This window comes from Taudactylus pleione, unplaced genomic scaffold (genome assembly GCF_031769625.1).
Source record: "Taudactylus pleione unplaced genomic scaffold, aTauple2 ptg000363l, whole genome shotgun sequence".
NCBI classification, from domain to species: domain Eukaryota; kingdom Metazoa; phylum Chordata; class Amphibia; order Anura; family Myobatrachidae; genus Taudactylus; species Taudactylus pleione.
Genome location: NW_028284764.1, coordinates 2136446 through 2150896, shown reverse-complemented (window position 1 = coordinate 2150896; position 14451 = coordinate 2136446). Strand labels below are relative to the sequence as shown.

The 14451-nt window shown below is 48.1% G+C and overlaps 1 protein-coding gene across 2 annotated transcripts in view; it reads right to left on the bottom strand.

Annotated features, from left to right (window-relative positions):
- Positions 1-14451, bottom strand: part of LOC148508513 (inositol-trisphosphate 3-kinase B-like) — a 135332-nt gene that overhangs the window by 106970 nt on the left and 13911 nt on the right. The window contains exons 1-2 of one of the 2 annotated variants that reach the window (XM_088444437.1): positions 12000-12063; positions 10577-11807 (exon numbers count right to left, since the gene is read on the bottom strand). In XM_088444437.1, coding sequence (XP_088300563.1) covers positions 10577-11656 — 1080 coding nt within the window. In that variant the 5' untranslated portion in view covers positions 11657-11807; positions 12000-12063. Of the gene's footprint in view, positions 1-10576; positions 11808-11999; positions 12064-14451 lie in introns of those variants that run through there. The other variant, XM_088444436.1, reaches the window with a different exon arrangement.

Genomic DNA, 14451 nt, shown 5'->3' with positions numbered 1-14451 from the left:
AGTGGAGAATGGCTGCTATGTGTAGATATTCATTTAATCTCAAGCAGTAAATAAAAAGTAAAAAAAACTACCTGGTTTATTCATTTTTTTATTATTGTTCTCCTTTAGCTGTTCTCGTTCATTAGATGATGGATTTCTATGATGCAAGTTCCTAAATCAACAATCCACTGGAAAATACCTCACAATTTCTTAAGAAAAACAACACAATCATTTCAAAAGAGATACAAAGGAACACTAATGGTACTGATTACGCACGGAGTCTCACTGCGATGATATGCTAATCCATTGCGATTGCTATGCCGTCGCAGCACAACATAAGGACGCCCACCTTACCTTACACACATCCGTAATGTTTAGCAAGACTGCGAAACCATCGGTACTATCGAGAACCATCGCAGCCTCACGCACACTTGCACAAGCTCTGACCTTACCCGCTAACCTCATCGCACGTAGTGAAAGGCCAAGCTGCGTATGGCATCGCAGTGGATAATTTATGCACGCCCCTACAACGGCGTCCAAATGCACTGGCACAACTGCATTTCGCCAACCCCCCCCCCCCCCCGTCACCTCTCACAAACAGCACTTACTGTCAATCACTCTGCGATGGGTCTGTGTAGCCCCTGCGATCGCACTCCCGATCACAGTGGCCGGTTCACGCACTGCGATGCATGCGCAGTACGCAAGTCGGCCGATTGCGTGGTTAATAGCAACTGCGATCCAACCTGAATTAGGCCCTTAGTACGTAGACCCCGTAAGGCTATTTATGGCGTTCTTCGGAAACAGTTATTCCTCAACTATATCCGATTACAGCAGTGGTCAGGGAACAGGGGTAAATTGCCCCACATGGGGTATAAATGAAATTCCTGGGGGTAATGGACGGACAGCCGGGCATGCATATGAATCATTCTAATATAGAATGATTCATATGCATGTCCGGCTGTGCCGCAGGGGGGCTCTAAGCCGGATGTTATTACCAGCGGGCACCCGGCTCCTTCCCTGCAGCGCCGTGTTAGCCAGAGACTGGAGTTCTCTTCTGAACTCCAGCTTCCGCCTCTCTCCATGCGCACTATGGGAGAGACGTCATGACGTCTCTCCCATAGTTCCGAGAAGCAGCCGGGCGGACAGGACGGTGGCGAATGCCGGAGCGGGGAATAAGGTAAGTGGTTTTTTTTTTTTTTTGTACAAGCGGCACTACGGGGGCACTTTATGGGGGCACTACTACAGGGGCATTATATGGGGGCACTACTACAGGGGCACTATATGGGGGCACTACTACTGGGGCACTACTACAGGGGCACTATATGGGGGCACTACTACAGGGGCATTATATGGGGCACTACTACAGGGGCACTATATGGGGGCACTACTACAGGGGCACTATATGGGGGCACTACTACAGGGGCACTCTATGGGGGCACTACTACAGGAGCATTATATCGGGGCACTACTACAGGAGCATTATATCGGGGCACTACTACAGGGGCATACATGCCTACCCTCCCGGTTTTCGCGGGAGGCTCACGATTTTTCGGGTAACCCCCCGCACCCCTGGAAGGGTAGGCATTTCTTCCGCATTCTGCCCACTTCCTAGTGAAGTGGGCAGAATGAGGTGAATACCCGCGGCGATCGCGGGTCTCCTATGTAAATTTTACCCAATCGCGGCAGTTTTGCCGCGAGGGGCCGGGGCTTAATGACGCAAATCGTTAGGCCCCGCCCCCATCGTCCCCTGCTGCTTCTCTTACCCGGGCTTCTCCCGGGAAGAGATTATTAAAGGTAGGTAAGTATGCTACAGGGGCACTATATGGGGCACTACTACAGGGGCATTATATGGGGAAACGTCGGCGTATCTATATATATTTTGGGGTAAAAGGTAAAAAAGTTCCCTGACCCCTAAATTACAGGAACAGGTATCACCGTACTCAGGAGCCGGAACACTTCCTCCGTCTTCTACAACTGACAACACTGGCGGCCGTCTCACACAGGGGTGTATCTAGGGGTCCGAGCGCCCCTGGCAAAGTAATGGACTGGCGCCCCCCTCCACCCATATTTTCTAAATAATTACTCTGTACTTATAACGTCTCTACAGCCACAGCTAACCCTCCTTCTGTATCCCCAGCCAACCTCCTTGTTTTATCAGCCAGCACCCCCTTCTGTTTCTTCAGGCAGACCCCTTTTTGTCTCCCCAGCATCCCCATCCTGTCTCCCCAGCCCCACCATCCCCCTCCTGTCTCCCCAGCCATCACCCTCCTGTCTCCCCAGCCCCACCATCCCCCTCCTATCTCCCCAGTCATCACCCTCCTGTCTCCCCAGCCCCACCATCCCCCTCCTGTTTCCCCAGCCATCACCCTCCTGTCTCCCCAGTCGTCACCCTCCTGTCTCCCCAGTCGTCACCTCCTGTCTCCCCAGTCACCCCCTGTCTCCCCAGCCATCCCTCTCCTGTCTCCCCAGCCCCACCATCCCAATTCTGTCTCCCAGCCATTCCTCTCCTGTCTCTCCAGCCCCACCATCCCCCTTCTGTCTCCCCAGCCATCCCTCTCCTGTCTCCCCAGCCCCACCATCCCACTTTTGTCTCCCCAGCCATCACCCTCCTGTCTCCCCAGCCCCACCATCCTACTTCTATTTCCCCAGTCACCCCCCTCCTGTCTCCCCAGCCATTAGCCTGCCTGTAATGTGGGGCTCCAGTCCCTGTCCCCCCCTGCTCCAGTCCCTGGCCCCACGCGTCCAGCCCCCGGCTCCAGTCCCTGGCCCCCATCATCCAGCCACCGGCCCCCTGCAGCCCACAAATACTTACAAACTTCAGCCTGTGGCTCGGCGGCTCCTCAGTGCAGCAGCAGCGATGAGGCGCACATGACGTCATGAAGTCACGCGCGCCTTGTTACAAAAAAAAAAAGCTTTATTCTATGTACCTACCAAGCAGCCGCCATCGCATACCGAAGTTCATAGATGTCAAGGTCCGGGCAGTCGCCATCACTTGCCAGCGGCTGCCTGGTACATAGAATAAATATTTTTATTTTATTTTATTTTTTAACAAGGCGCGCATGACGTCATGTGCGCCTCATCCCTGCTGTCCCAGGGGCGTACCCGGGACTGCAGTCCTAGCGGCCCTGTGTTGATTCTACCCCTGGCCACGGGAGGCACCCCCGGATGGCGCCCCCCCTTGGCCGGCGCCCCTGGCGAATGCCATCCTGGCCAATGGGTAGATACACCCCTGGTCTCACAGTCACTCGCAGCTACTGTACCACACGTAGAGACACAGATGTAAAATGTGCCGGGTGATTAAGGTTTGGGAGGGGCGTGTAATAACTCAGATCTAAGTTGTAGTGAAACAATAAAGCTGTCCAGCATTTGTGGCTACATGCAAAAGCAGCCAGCATTTACCCTGCATGCAAATATAATAAATAATTCAGAATGTTCAATTGAGTTTTTCTCTGTAATCCACTCAGTTGCAAGAAATAAGTATGCTGGAGCGAGTTATACAGAGCAGGAACGCGAGACTAAAGGTATATCTTGTACTTTGAATTAAAAAAAATATTGAAAAAAAAAAAAAAACTCTGCAAGAAAATAAACAAGTGCACATCTGGAAATCTGGTGCCCTGCTGCCCATCTGGCACAGTGATGTGACCAGTACAAGGAGCATGCTGGCCTGTCTGCGTGAAAGCTGCTCGGCACACACCCCCCAGGCAAGGAGCAAGAACACAGAAGCCTCCTAGGACGCCAAGCACCTCAACAAATATCTCCTTGAAAGGAAATACAAATTTTGTGCACAATCTACGTTATGTGAGCTGCATTTTCTGTCTAAAGGTGCCCATCCACTAGAAGACTGGCAAACTACTGCACGATTACGACATTGTAATGGTGCAGTCGTTTGTCAGTCTGTGACGTGCCTACACTGAACGAGCAGTCGGTCAGTGTAGGGGCATCAATCATCTGCAAATATGCTCAACCTGACCTTGTCCAGCATGTTTGCCCCGATGATAGATGTCTAAATGACGAGCGGGAGCGCGCATCGCTGGTCGTTTTAGACATTTTTGCAAATGATTTGCAAACGACTGAACGATAACGATATTGTTATCGTTCAATCGCCCAACTTAATCATCTAGTGGATGGGCAGCTTAGAGATGCTACACTGGAGTGCCGGAAAACAGGGACACATCACACTTTAGTTTCAATTTAAAGGGCCCCCCCTGCTCTCCTCGCACTGTTGAAGCCTTAATGCCCTGGGGGTCTCACACTAGGCGCTGGATGAGTTTGTTAACGTGCATCTTGAACTTTCAATGAATAATAATAGTGGAGATGTGCGCTGACCCCCAAGTTTTGGTTTTGGATCTTGATACATCTTTGTGTTTTGGTTTCGCAAAAAAACATCCTTAAAGTGATTTGGTTTAGGTTTGGTTTTGGATCTGGGTTTTTTTTTTTTTTATTATTTAAATGATAAAAAGTTTAAAAAAAAAAACCAGTTAAAATCATGCAATTTTTGCAATTCAAAACCTGAAATCCGGATTTAAAATCTGGATGCCGAACCGCGGGAAGTTCAGAACCGCGACTCGAATTTATCCGGATCTCCTCAGGAGATCAGAACCGGATTCACGAAATTTGGGTGGATTTCGGATTTCGGGAACCGCACATCTCTTAACAATAGCAAGAATATTTATAGTGATATTAATCATTTTATTTACATAGCACTATTTTTCCCCAGACAACTCAAATTATAAAACCAAAAGTGTGTCTCACATAGCAACCAAAATAATATTCAAAGGGGCAGATGTAAGTAGCGGCAGGCTTTACCACGCAGCTTAAGCCCCCAGGGTTAAGTGTCCGGAGCTATTCATCTACGGCACTCGGTAAGCCCGTGAATAGCTTTAGTCCCTGGGTTAAGTTCCAGAGGTATTACAAATTACTGCCACGACTAGTCCGGAGCTGCAAGGAAAAATTAAATGCACCCTCTACGCTATTCGCAGGCTTACCACGGGCCGTAACTGAATAGATTCGGGCATTTAACCCAGGAGCTAACGCCGCACGGTAATTCCAGTACAAATAAGAACGCGTTCCATGGGCACATTGTGGACGATTACGGGAGGAGAACCTTGTTTCATACTTGCCTACTTTTGAAAAAGCATTTCAGGGAGATTGTGAGAGCAGCACCTATGAGCGCGTGTTACAGTGGGCGTGTACTGATAAATCTGAGAGGCGTGTCCTACATGTGATGGGCGTGTACTGATAAATCTGAGAGGCGTGTCCTAAACCTGACTTACATCCAAATGTAACCAGCCCAAAAGCAGTTAGTAAGATCTGTTTGTTGATGAAACACACAGATACTATTCAGAAATTTATAGGGATCATTGTGCCTTATAATAACCAATGCAAGGAAATGACACTAATGATCCCATTTGAATGTATATATCTCTGTTTTTTAATATAACAGCTTCAAAATGGGGGTAAGGATGAAATGAGGGAGATTGCTAGACTCTTCAGGGAGACAGGGAGATTGCTACTATTTCAGGGAGTCTCCCTGACAATGAGGGAGAGTTGGCAAGTATGCCTTGTTCGTGAGCAAAAAAGGTTTTACTGCCGCATATCACGCATTGTAGCACATGATGCTCGGATGGAACCACGCTGCTAATTGAATCTCCTCCCATTTCGCATATCTCAGTGGATAAAACCATGTACCATAACAAAAGTTTTAAAAGACATACTTCCCCTTTAAAATACCGGTGGCTACACTTCCTGTGACAGACAGGGCACGCCGGATTGAAGAGACATTTCCAGGCCAGAGTCCAATTTGTGTGGAAGTATATTTTGTTTGGCAGGACTTTAAAAACCCATTGCATCAATTTCATATAGAGAGATTTATATACGTTTGAGCAGAAATAGCCTTATTCTATTTTTTCTCCGACCGTTTCCCCTCAGAGGTCAAAACGCGTCTCGTCGTGACATACTGTATGAAGTCTGTTGTTTAAAAATGTGCTGCAGAGGAGGGAGCCTAATTGTTACTTACAGCAGAAGTATTATATATAAGAGGGCAGAGAGAAGGGGAACGCCAGTTTCCACAAATTGCTTCTTCTAGAGGAGCGATGACCAACAGGTGGCCACTGGGACCGCGTACGGTCCTCCGAGCTGTCACCTAGGGCCCCCGGATCTTTCCTGCTTTATTGTCAGATTTCTTTCTTATAGCTTGGAACACTGCTGATATTTTAGTATTACAGATATGGGGATTTTTTTATTAATATATGTAATTGTTCTAATTTATTACTAACATTAAGGGTACTATGTGGCCCTTTTAAAGTTTACAGGGCCACCCGTGAGAACCTTCAAGTATAACAAGTTTCCTACCACCGGCATTGAGTAGAGTCAGTTAGCCTGTAACTTTCCAACTGTTGTGGTACTACAAGTCCCAGCATGTCACAAATTGGCAGTGTATGCTGGGACATGTGCAGTTCCACCGAAACTGGTGAGGCAGGCTGCCCAGCTCTAATGCACATATGATATGTTCAAAACTTCGGACTTATGGCACTTTTTTGTTCGTCATCTCCAGAGGGTGCGAGCATAAATGTGTGCTCCCGCGGCTAATCGCGTCCGAACGTAGCAACAATAGAATTGCTAACAATTGGATTGCAGCTGAGCCTCAGTGGGAAATAACTGAGGGGGTCTAGTTACTAAGCAGTGTTAGGAGACAGAGTGAAAAGTGATAAGGTGCCAGCCAATCAGCTCCCAGCTGTCATTTTTAGACACAGCGATGACAGTTGGGAGCTGATTGGCTGGCACCTTATCTCTTTTCACTCTGTCTCCTAACACTGCTTAGTAACTAGACCGCTGAGACACAGCAGCACAATGTGTGATTTTTGATAATTTTACAGAGCACAGGTAGCAACAGTCATAGGTAGGGATGGGTCCGCATCAGTGATGTTAGTCGCCGGCTGTAATTAATACGATTGCCCCGCAGAAAAGAACCCGTCCCGTCTCAGGTGCAAAATTGTATTATTATTTCCTCTGAACATGCATGGGGTAACCACGTAATAGTGCCCTGTCAAGTGTGGCATGACTAGTTGACATTTGGAAGGTCAACATGGACATTATGTCAACAACCAATATGCCTACATACACTTAGGACCTCATTCAGAGCCGCTCGCAAAATGCGAACGCTCGCTCTGAATGAGGGCGGCCGCTTCTTTGTTCAGAGCCAGCCACCCCCCCGCCCCACCTACAAAATGGGATGAGCTGTCGATCACCATTGACAGCCGCCCCTTTTGTAGTGAGTCCCGGAGCGAGAGAATTTCTCTCTCGCTCCGGGGCATGCGCACGGGCAGTGTGGAAGCTGCGCGTGCGCAGGGCCTCAACATTGACCCGCTTGCGAGCGGGTCTGAATGAGACCCTTAGGTCGGTATGGTTAAAATGCCGACACATTCAGAATGTCTAAAAAATGTCATCCGTAAATGGAAGAAGTTCGGAACCACCAGGACTCTCCCTAGAGTTGGAGCTACAACAGACGGGGCCTTACAGAATCATGGAAATGAACCAGCCTGGGCCCCCAAATTAGAGCACTGCAACAGACGGGGCCTTACAGAATCAGGGCGCCGGACCAGCCTGTGTCCACAAATTGCAGCACTACAACAGACGGGGCCTAACAGAATTAGATCACTGGACCAGCCTGTGACCCCAAATTAGAGAGCTACAACAGATGGGGCCTCACAGAATCATGGTACTGAACCAACCTGTGCCCCCAAATTAGAGCACTGCAACAGATGGGGCCTTACAGAATCATGGTAATGAACCAGCCTGGGCCCCCAAATTAGAGCACTGCAACAGACAGGGCCTTACAGAATCAGGGCGCTGGACCAGCCTGCATCCACAAATTGCAGCACTACAACAGACGGGGCCTAACAGAATCAGATCACTGGACCAGCCTATGCCCCCAAATTAGAGAGCTACAACAGACGGGGCCTCACAGAATCAGGGCGCTGGAGCAGCTTACTTTTCCCTCAGTGCATTGTACAGGTCTGTGATGCTTCCTCCCTCTTGGGAAATACATCAGACGGCAATTAGCGCCTCCATTCCTATTTCTTATAACGCACCTGTGCTATTATAGCGGTTCCATGCACCCATCCCCCAAAATGCCCAGTGCCGTCAACACAGGACTCCGCTCCGTAAGTGACTGTAAGAGCGCAGCCCCATATGAAGGCTCTCATCCCTGGGAACCAGCGTTAACATTCCTGGCAGATGTATCGCAGAAGAGTTCGTCAATCACAGCCTGTCACCTGCAGGCAGAACGAGGGACACGCTAGCCCTGGAGACCAAGGCCAGGATCTGCAGGCACTGCAGTGCGTGCTCTCTTCCGGGGGTGAGAACAGTCCTGGATGTACAGGGGCACCATGGGGCTAAAAAACACTTAGGGGCCTATTCATCATACGATAAATGGCCCGGTACATTTCCACATATATTAGTTACCGGGGCATTCATCATCAGGGGTCCGATAGAACCCCCTGATATTCAGCAAACTCCGAATTGCTCCGGTGTCACGTTTGCCCCGCTGCGAGTTGGATACTTAAGTATACCTCGCAGCGAGTTCAATACTGCCTTCGATGATGAATAGGCCCCTAAATGTCCTCACGGGTAATGAAATAAAATGACCACTTACTACCTTTGAAAGTAACAAAACACGTTCGGGTCAATTTATTTAGGTGCAATGTGTCATATGCGCAGTGCGCACAAACCACATAAATACAAAAGGATTACATTGTAGATTTTTCTGTACTTCCCCAAGGAGCTTGCAGGTAAAATACACAATGTAGGGGCGAAGTATATAGGGTGCCAGAACAGCAATTCAACGGCATTGCCCGTACATCGCTGCCATTTGAATGAGCCCCCTTTTGTTATATTTAGTGAATTTCCATGTACCGGCCATTTAAACTTGCATACCCGAGTTTTTAATCTCATCCCCTCAGAATACCAAACAACTAAACAAGCAAAGCAAATCGATAATACAATTACCTGCCCTTTGTTTGTACATAGCACTTAAACATCTAAAATAAGTTTTCCCATCCACTATCTGCCATTCAACATCCAAAAAAATAAAAAATACATTGAAATAAATCACATTCACAGATATAACAGCACCAGCAAAATAAAAAACATAACACATCAGCAAATTTTCCAGGTCTACAGTTCATATGGGTGTAAATTGATAGATAGTATCATTCTAGATAGACAGACATTTGATAGACACCAGAAGGTAGACAGGCAACATGTCGACAGGGACAAAAGGTCGCGAAGGTTAAAAAGTTGATATGTTTTTTTTTTGTTATTTTAACCCTAATCCTTAACCTCCCCCTAGTGCCTAACCCTAACCCTCCCCCAGTGCCTAACCCTGCCCTTCCGCAATCTAACCCTAACCCTCAGCCAAGTGCCTAACCATAACCCTAAAAATCACGAAAAACCATGTGTCAACCGTTTTTGTTTGTGTCGACCATTTGCATGTCAACCTATTGACCATGTCGACCTTTTAACTCTGTCAACCTTATGCACTGTCGACCAATTACTTGTCAACCTTTTAACCCTGTCAAACTATTCACTGTCTAACTTCTGGTGTCTATCTAGTTACTAAAAATGTGGTGTATATGTGAAACTGGGCGCTTCTGAGTGTAAGCAGGCCGTGTAGGGTAAAAAGCTTTCCCTAGTGGTACCAAAATAACAGCAACATTTTCTAAAATGGATTGTTACCTGTACATAGGCGCTGCTCAGATACAACCAATAGCTAATTTAAGCTCACGTCTTTCGTGATGAGACATGATTAGACATCAAACATAAGCATTTATTAAATAAGAAATGTTTTAAAAATAAAATAAAACGGAGATAAAAAATATATCGTTCACTGAACTGAAAATCTTGGACTCAGGGCCTGATTCATTCGATGTTGGCCCAGTGCACATGCGCATGACAGAGCCGGCTCCGTGGTGCACATGCGCGAGACCCGGATAGCTCCGGGTCTCATACCAAAGGGGGCGTGCTGTCGATGTTGAGTGACAGCACGCCCCCTTTGGTGGGCGGGCCGGGGGGGGTTTCTGCCGAGACGGAGGCGTTCCCATGAGAACGCCTACCGTCTGGGGGGCGGCCCCACTGACATCACAAGTGATGTCAGTGGGAGAGCTTTCGGCTCTGTTTGGGGGACTACCACAAGGGTCTCGTCGCAAGCCCGATGGTCGCGATGGTCTTGACCATCGCGACCATCATCCCGGCTGCTCGCATTAGCTGTGGGTGGCAATCCACAGCAATGCGAGCGGCCAGGAGGCAGCTCCATAAAATAAAAAAGGAGCCCTGATTCAGAGCGAGCGCTCTGTCAGAGCGTCCGGCTCTGAATCAGGGCCTCAGTGCACGATATATCTACTGTCTCTTTTTGTGAATTATATATTTTTTATCTACGTTTTAATTTATTTTTAAAACATTTCTATCTAGTTACTGTCTTTCTAGTTACTGTCTATCGACCATCCAGATACCGATTTGAATACTCACTGTAGACCGCACCCAGCTGTATGATATAAAAAATATCTGAGTAACATCATATTTTATCTTAATGTACACTTACCACCCTGGGCTTCTGCTCAATGGTCTGAAGAAACGGGGTGCTGTTTTCTGGGGATCGATCGGGATCGCTGGACACGTCGTCTTCCGACTCGTCCCAAGAGGATGAGAAGCCGGTAGAAGAAGCAGAAGAAGATGATAATTTCCTAGGCAAGTTAGTTGGGCCGATGCTAGGGCTATTGCTGTCCGCTTGATCTTCTTGTTCCTCCCCATGGTCAGTCACTATGACGGCAGGAATAGGTCCCGGAGAAGTTATCCCAGGTGAGCCAGGCTTGCAGGTGGCTTCCAGCTGAATAGAAGCGTTGAATGTTTGCTCTGTATTTGTTCCATTGTTAGTTCTACAAATGTCCTTCTCACCAGCAGCGACCACTGTCGGAACTCTAGCAACCACCGATGGAGATGACGGAACCAAAGCTCCTTCCTGGTTTGGCAAAGATGCTTTGTGCCCCGTATCATGACCAAAGCAAAACACAGTCTCCTCCCGCCTGTTGCGTCGCATAGGTGAAGGGGACCTACTGCCCAGACGAGGACTTCTGAGCCCAGGGGAAACTGGGCTGCTTTGTGCTTGAATGTGAGCTTCAAAAAGTCCCACAACCTGATTGACTTGGACGTTCTGAAGCTCCCGCTGTATCTGAGATATCCGCCGCTTCTCTTCAGAATCAACAAGTCCCGTTCCAGATCCAGAGCCATGACCCTGCCCAAACCCCAGCAAGTTCCCCGAACGTGAGTCGATCACGGAAACAGCCTCTCCCACATTACCACCGTAAAGTCGAAGTGGGGAGGGGCACCTCCCAGCCCTGGGCATTCTCGGCGAATACCCATCTCTGCCATTCCAACTTGGACTGCGACTTCTAGACGTAGGTCTCTCTCCCGAATCAGGGAAAACGAAAGAGTTGTTGCTCCTAGGAGTGATCCCAGGACTAGATGGCCCGGGGCTGTGGAGCGGCAGCGATGGCCGGACCAACAGTGGGCAATAGGTACTTCGTCTCTCCGGCACAGGCAGCACTGGTCTCTGGCTCGTCTTCGTCACACCGCTGTTATTCATCATAACCAAGCTGTTCAGGGCATAGCAATATACAGCCATAGTACTGTGCGGACGGGAGCTATAGACGCAGCGCTCGCCGTGCACCAGGGGCTCACGTGTAGGTATCCCAATGACTTAACAACATTGCTTGGAAAGCTCTGCAGAGACGAAATGAGCTGGTCTCCGGCCCAAACCTCCATAAACAAATCAGCTGTAAATGAGAAAAGAGAGAGGAAAATGTAAATTACTAAGCTCTGGCACTGGGCGACTATCTGTTTTGACTAAGCAAGAGGTCATAAAAAAAAAAAAAAAAGAGTCTGAAGCTACAGGAGTAGACGACCAGATCATGCTGACAAAAGGTATCGCCTTTGCAATTTGCATGTACCTGCCCAGCACTTAGTACCTGCGTTGTAGAGGTACAGGAACGGGCTTGCAGAGCCATGTCAGAAATGTGAGCAACGTTCATGTCACAGGGAATGCAGAGAACACTGTATAATCACACATGCAAAGTACAGCACGAGACAGCAGCTTTTAAAGAGAAAAAAGTTTGCCTATAAGAAAAAAAAATAATAAAAAAAAAATTAAAAATAAATAAAAATAATACGAAAAAATAATAATAATAAAAACTAAAAATAAATAAAAATAATAATAATAAAAAAATAATAATAATAATAAATAAATAATATATATATATATGGGCAGCACAGTTGGTGTAATGGTTAGCATCACTGCCTCACGGCACTGAGGTCGTGGGTTCGATTCTCACTACGTCCCTAACAGTGTGGAGTTTGTATATTCTCCCTGTGCTTGCATGGGTTTCCTCCCACATGCCAAAAAATATACTGGTAGATTAATTGGCTCCCAACAAAAAATAACCTTAGCGTGTTTGTGTGTGAGCATGTGGTAGGGAATATAGGACCCCATTCAGACCCGCTCGCTCGATGCTCTCGCCCGCGCGATGCACATGCAAATTTGGGAAGGCAGGCGATCGCATGGCCACTATGTCTTGGCGAGCGATTGCTCTGTGTATGCAGACGCATACCAGCCTGTCTTGAGACGTCCACTTGCGCACGTCATCTTCAGGAAGTGTATGCAACCATCAGTACCATCGGATGCGATTGCAGCGCTTGTGGCTGACCATACCCTACCGCAAGCACTGCAAGCACTTCAGTGTAAAAACCAGCCAGGTGACGTGTACTATGACGCTGTCTCTAAATTCTGTACACCTCTGAAACGGCGTTAAGACGCTCAGGCACGCCTGCGTCCACACCTCCACTCTCCCCTGTCACCACCCACAAACGGCTTCTCCTGTCACTCACTCTGCTGGGCTGTCTATACGCAGCAAGTGAACGCTTCCCCTTCTCTCGCACTGGTTCGCGCACGCACACTGCGATGCGTATGCACACACACAATGCAAAAACTGGCTAGCTGCGAGCGAACGCATCCTAGCGAGTGGGTCTGAATCAGATCCATAGATTGTAAGCTCCACTGGGACAGGGACTGATGTGAATGGCCAAACATTCTCTATAAAGCGCTGCGGAATATGTGTGCGCTATATAAATAACTGATCATAAATAAATAATAAATATATATAAAAGTGTGTGCATTCGTGCACATGCACGCACCATGGAAGCATTTACACCAGCCAAGCTGCTGAGTGTGTAAGTGTGTAAGTGAGCTGTGTGCAGCAAAATCTCTTCCCCACCGTCCCAGATTAATGTACTCTAAGTGGCCCAGTTGAGATACCAATATACTGTAGTTTACATGTTTTCTCCTGCGCAAATTGCAGCATGGAAAAAGCCTGTTCCTCAATTACGCATATGTGGGCTGAACATTTGCGCAGCAGACCATGCGCGAGTTCACAATGAGTTTGCTCAGAAAATGAGCTACGCGCAATATGGACGCATCGATCCATGCGACAGAAAGGGCTGGAGTGGAATGAGGTTCTCCTGTACGCAAAATTTATATTGAGGTCGCGCAAATCGAGCCCACATAGACCAGCACAGAAGCGCAAATACGCAAGTTAGGAGGTGTGTTATTTGCGCCTAATATAGCGCAGGTGAAAGATGGAGCTTCTGTACGTCACCTGCATCTAGAGACACTTTGCATGTAAACGCAATTTTTGTGAATGTTTTTATTTGAGTAATGTACATTACAGCAGCCCCACAGCGCACAGGGAGATCTACGTCAGATGGTGTAAGTAAAAGGTAACCGCTTGTTTTTTATAGGAATATTTACAAAAAAAATTAAAATACTAAGGCATATTAAATAAAACAGAAATATGTATTTCACTGTTTGCAGTTCTGCTTTCCATGTTCCACGTGGCCGGGATGCCGGCGCTGATATTACCGGCGCCGTAATCCTGACACCTCTCACAATCCCGGCGCAGGCATCCCGACCGCCAGGATACTGAAGATAAGTAGCAGGGTAGGGGGGAGGGTTAGGTTTAGGGGTTAGGCACTAGGGGGAGGGTTAGGGTGCAGGGAGGGGGAGTTATGGTCAGGCACTAGGGGGAGGTTAGGATTAGGCACTAAGGAGAGAGGGTTATATTATGGTGCAGTGAGGGGGAGGTTAGGTTCAGGCATTGGGGGGGAGGTTAGGGTTAGGTACTAGGGGGAGGGTTAGGGTGCAGTGAGGGGTAGGTTAGGTTCAGTCATTGGGGGGGAGGTTAGGGTTAGGCACTAGGGGGAGGGTTAGGGTGCAGTGAGGGGGAGGTTAGGTTCAGGCATTGGGGGGAGGTCAGGGTTAGACTCTAGGGGGGGAGGGTTCGGGTGCAGTGAGGGGGAGGTTAGGTTCAGGCATTGGGGGGGAGGTTAGGGTTAGGCACTAGGGGGAGGGTTAGGGTGCAGTGAGGG